The sequence below is a fragment of the Aphanomyces astaci genome, assembly GCF_000520075.1.
Source record: "Aphanomyces astaci strain APO3 unplaced genomic scaffold supercont1.12, whole genome shotgun sequence".
In the NCBI taxonomy this organism is placed as follows: domain Eukaryota; phylum Oomycota; class Saprolegniomycetes; order Saprolegniales; family Verrucalvaceae; genus Aphanomyces; species Aphanomyces astaci.
This window is the reverse complement of record NW_009798275.1, coordinates 487,044-491,178: the sequence shown is the minus strand read 5'-3', so window position 1 is coordinate 491,178 and position 4,135 is coordinate 487,044. Positions and strand designations below refer to the sequence as shown.

Sequence of the window (4,135 nt, the reverse complement as noted above, 5' to 3'; positions counted from 1 at the left end):
GAAAATGCATTAGATGTGCAGCTTAAGCATAGCTTCCACGCTGAGCTGTCTCCTTGTCCTTCGAGACTTGGGTTGACTGGGTGCGATCGTCCTCGCGATATTCCTTGCCCGTTTCCTTAGCAGCGTCCCCAGACTCCTTGAGCTACAAGTTGGTTAGCTATAACGAATGTACAGTACGTCTTACAACAGTCTTACCGATTCTTGAACGTCCGCAGCCTTTTCCTTTAAAGTTTCTTTCGCCTGATGGAGCTTGTCTTTCATCGTGTCACGAGCATCAGTTGCTTTCTCCTTCGCAGACTGATAATACTCCGACCCCTTGTCCTGCGCTTGCTCGCCCTTCTCCTTCATCTTCTCACGCGCATCAGCCGCCTTGTCCTTGGCAGACTGATAGTACTGCGACCCCTTGTCCTGCGCTTGCTCGCCCTTCTCCTTCATCTTCTCACGCGCATCAGCCGCCTTGTCCTTGGCAGACTGATAGTACTGCGACCCCTTGTCCTGCGCTTGCTCGCTCTTCTCTTTCATTTTCTCACGAGCGTCAGACGCCTTGTCCTTGGAAGACTCGTAATACTCCGACCCCTTGTCTTCAGCATGTCGCCCTTTCTCCTTGATTGTGTCGGCAGGTGACGCTTGGCCTTGGTATGTCCCCTTCGACGTATGGGTCGGCATCGTTTCGTCGCTGCCCTCGTATCTGGTTGTGGACTCAGTCGCTGTCTTATCGTCGTGGCCACCGAAGGTACTTTTGACCTATACATATGCGATGAGCCTGTGAAGAAGAAAAAGGCGCCATCACCTTATCCATCCCCGACTGGACCTTCTCCTTCATCTTGTCCATCATTCCTTGTTGGTGCGCCATCCTATTTTGGAAAATGGTCGTCGCGACACTCGTCCCAGTCTTGTAAGACAAAAAATTTCAACGGTCGGGAGATCAACGGTATTTCGCAAATTGACAGGTACAGTAAAAAGAAAACTATCTTCTGCAATAAAAAGCTATTTGAAGCTTGTCTGCACTGTGGGTCAATTATCTCAAGCGATCTCCTCCATAACAAATGTGTGTTTGATTCATTGATAACGAGAACTCACGCACGGCGTATCGACTGTAAGGACTTACTTTGGATAATCTTACTTCATAACCATCTGATGATGAAAGAAGCTCCAGTATTTAAACTTGCAGGGAGATGCGGGAACTCGACGAAAACTCATAACACGAAGTCACGTAAGGTCAAAATCGATGGATGGCGAAAGCAAATTCTGGAGTTTCTTCGGTGTCATCCAACTGTTAGGGAAAGACATTGGCTGCTGTGCTGACACACTTTCTATCGCTCGCTGCAAGTGTACAGTAGTGCTTGCATATTCAGAAAATTCGCGCCGTTTCACATTGAAAACTGAGCAGTTCCGGATACTGCATTACATTTGCGGATGATATATTTTTATTGCGCATGTGCACGTTTTGTGGTACTGTATGATGCACGTCATCTAAAAACTTCCAACTGGCCAAATCGAAGAGTGGAGGTTTTATTATTTAACGTACAATTAATATAGTTAAACCCAAAAACCAAAACGTTAAATACCGAATTTATGCGTTTTATCACTGCAGTGGGTACTAACTACTTCATAGTACTACTGCTAAGCAAAGCAACGAGCTTAGGGTTAGGTCGCTTACTAACCAAACCCTATCAATAATGGCTGCCGTATCCGCATCATAAACTGGATTCTTCTTACAGTTAGATGTGACCGTTCCAGAATCGCCTGATGTCTCAGATTCCATCGTGGACTCTAACTGTAACATGCTGTATATTGTCCAACGACCTAAAACAGTTGAGTTATGCGTCTCCGACTGCAGTATATCACATTTTACCATGGCGGATCAACACGAAGGAAGCGACAAGAGCATGCTCGAAAAGATCAAAGACCAGGTAACCATGCCTAGAAATACAATCACCATCCAAGCTTTAACTGTACTGGACGTGAATAGTTCAAGAGCAGTTCGAAAGACAAGGACGATGACGATTCCCCAAAGAACACAAAAAGCAGCTCGGAGGGCAAATGCGAATCGGTTGAATTCTATGCCAAGCCGACTGGATACGGAAGCCATCCCACGTATGCTGCAGCGACAAAGGGCGGGCTGAAGGACCAAGAGCCCGTGCTTATGACAGACGAAGGACAGGCGAAGCATCCGTCGGCGCAATTCCAGTCTGTGAAGGGGAACCCCGGAGGCATTCCAGCTACGGTGAGCAACAGGAAAAGTGTTGGGGACTAGCTCGCTTAGTATGTCTATGAACGCGTGTAGGGATTTGGCGAGACCTCTCAAGGTGGAGACTTTTATGAGCGCAACCTGGGCGAAACGGAAGCGCACAAATCCCGTGTCCCTGCGAAACAACGCATTTACGGATACGGAAACAATGCTTAAGCGCATGGCGGCTAATTTACGTGGGATTTATTAACTTTACGATGTTGGTGCTTGCACCGATATTCGGCACTGGGTCGCATGGGCTGTACTTCAAGACACATACTTCTCCAAACATAACCAAGACGAAGTATACCACAGTACTAACGTTAGTAGCATGTTTAGCTGTCAGTTCGTGATAAGTAGGGTTACAGCTAAAAATGCTACTTTAATTGCCCGACCAGAAATAATGTTGTATCATCATACCTTGTTGAAAAATATATTGTCGTACCTGTTAAACATGATATTGAACTTTCCATATTATAGGGGTGAATCAATACCAACAGCTTACTGTACACCTCGCCAGGTCACAACTTTACCATATGGTAAAAGCACCCCCTTTTTTTAAATGCAGTAAACATAACAGGTCTTATTTGAAATACAAAATATCCAAATAGTTAATTATTAAAAACCATCATTCCCAAGTGACAAACATTCAGCATGCGGGGATATACTGTAGATGTTATCCACTCAAAGTACAGGATGAAGCCCTAGGCGCTGTCCTTCTTGTGGTCCAATCGGAACAGTGACATTAAACGTTGGGCCGACGGACGACATTCAATTTTGTAACGTTACTTTACTTCCATATTAATGATCAGTCATTTCCCCCCCTCCTCAAACTCGGGCAATTAAAGTGAGGCGGATGAAGTATTGGTTATGTTTGCAGAAGTATATGTAGGGTTCGAGCATCTGCACCAGTACCACCAGTTCTCAGATCCCAATAATTTACTGGAATTCCGAAAAAATCGTTCGCACCGGTACCAATAACCAGTGCAGATGCTCTTACAGATAATTGTGTATGACATGGACTGTGCCGAAGTCCGAAACACCATACCGTAAACCACAAAAAAACCAAAAGCTACCAATAATGTGTGTAGCCCTCGAGAACACACCGCAAAACTCAATGTACATATGCGCGAGAACTCCCAACTGTCTTGAAAATTACGCAATAATAGAATCAGCAATGTTGCTTATACAGTAGTGTTGCTACTAATGTCACTTCCCAAACGTTGCATCGCTGGACTTCGACGAGCCACGCTAAGGAACATCCTTTTTCACTCTCGTCACATGTCCGCGTTCCTTGACCTAACCACACAGACGACGTTAGACCATATCCCGTTCAGGTGAGGTCCTCACTGCAGCAATCGTGTCCGCACTTCGGCTTTTAACGACCTTTTCTGGGTTTTCAACCCTCGACAACTTGCGGTCGTCCGTTTCTTCGCCTTCCCCCAAGTACGACGTCGTCTTGCCTTGAAGGTGATCAGCCTTCTCCTTCACCACATCTTTCGCTCCGATAGCCTTTTCCTTGACCGTCGAGGCTGCGTCCTTTATAGCGTCATAACCCTTTGACGCCTTCTCTTGGACAGTCGCGGTTGCGTCCATCACCGTGGTTGTGGCGCCATATACCTTCTCCCTGGCCGCTTCGTAGACGTGCGACGTCGTATCTTTCACCGCCTCGGCCTTGTCTTTCGCTGACTGATAATAGCGCGATGCATTGTCTTGAGCGATCGCGACATCTTCTTTCGCAACATTTAACAGGTGTGACGCTTTGTCCTTAGCCGCAACAGCTGCCCCCTTGACTGAATCAGCGTACTCTGATACCGTCGACTTCGCAGCCCCTGCTTTCGCTTTGGCCGAGCCGTACACCTCCGCTACAGTGTCTTTTGCAGCGACGACGCTTTCCTTGACACC

General features: G+C 46.7%; 3 protein-coding genes across 3 annotated transcripts in view; 1 reads left to right on the top strand and 2 right to left on the bottom strand.

The window, feature by feature from the left end:
* Nucleotides 1-22: 22 nt before the first annotated feature.
* H257_06209 (hypothetical protein) lies at nt 23-666 on the bottom strand (the record flags this gene model as incomplete). Its single annotated transcript, XM_009831353.1, has 2 exons — nt 23-142; nt 196-666. The coding sequence occupies 2 exons, from the start codon at nt 664-666 to the stop codon at nt 23-25; spliced, it is 591 nt and encodes a 196-aa protein (XP_009829655.1).
* Nucleotides 667-1,856: 1,190 nt separating this feature from the next.
* On the top strand, nt 1,857-2,407 carry H257_06208 (hypothetical protein; the record flags this gene model as incomplete). The annotated part of the gene is made up of 3 exons (XM_009831352.1): nt 1,857-1,913; nt 1,973-2,227; nt 2,288-2,407. 3 exons carry the CDS (start codon nt 1,857-1,859, stop codon nt 2,405-2,407), a joined length of 432 nt encoding a protein of 143 aa, XP_009829654.1.
* A 1,074-nt stretch (nt 2,408-3,481) lies between these two features.
* The window catches only part of H257_06207 (hypothetical protein), a gene marked incomplete at both ends in the record, with an annotated part of 1,590 nt that continues 936 nt past the window's right edge, over nt 3,482-4,135 (bottom strand). Inside the window, 2 exons of the mRNA XM_009831351.1 lie at nt 3,482-3,529; nt 3,581-4,121. Of these exons, the coding sequence (XP_009829653.1) occupies nt 3,482-3,529; nt 3,581-4,121 (589 nt within the window). The remainder of the gene's footprint in view (nt 3,530-3,580; nt 4,122-4,135) is intronic.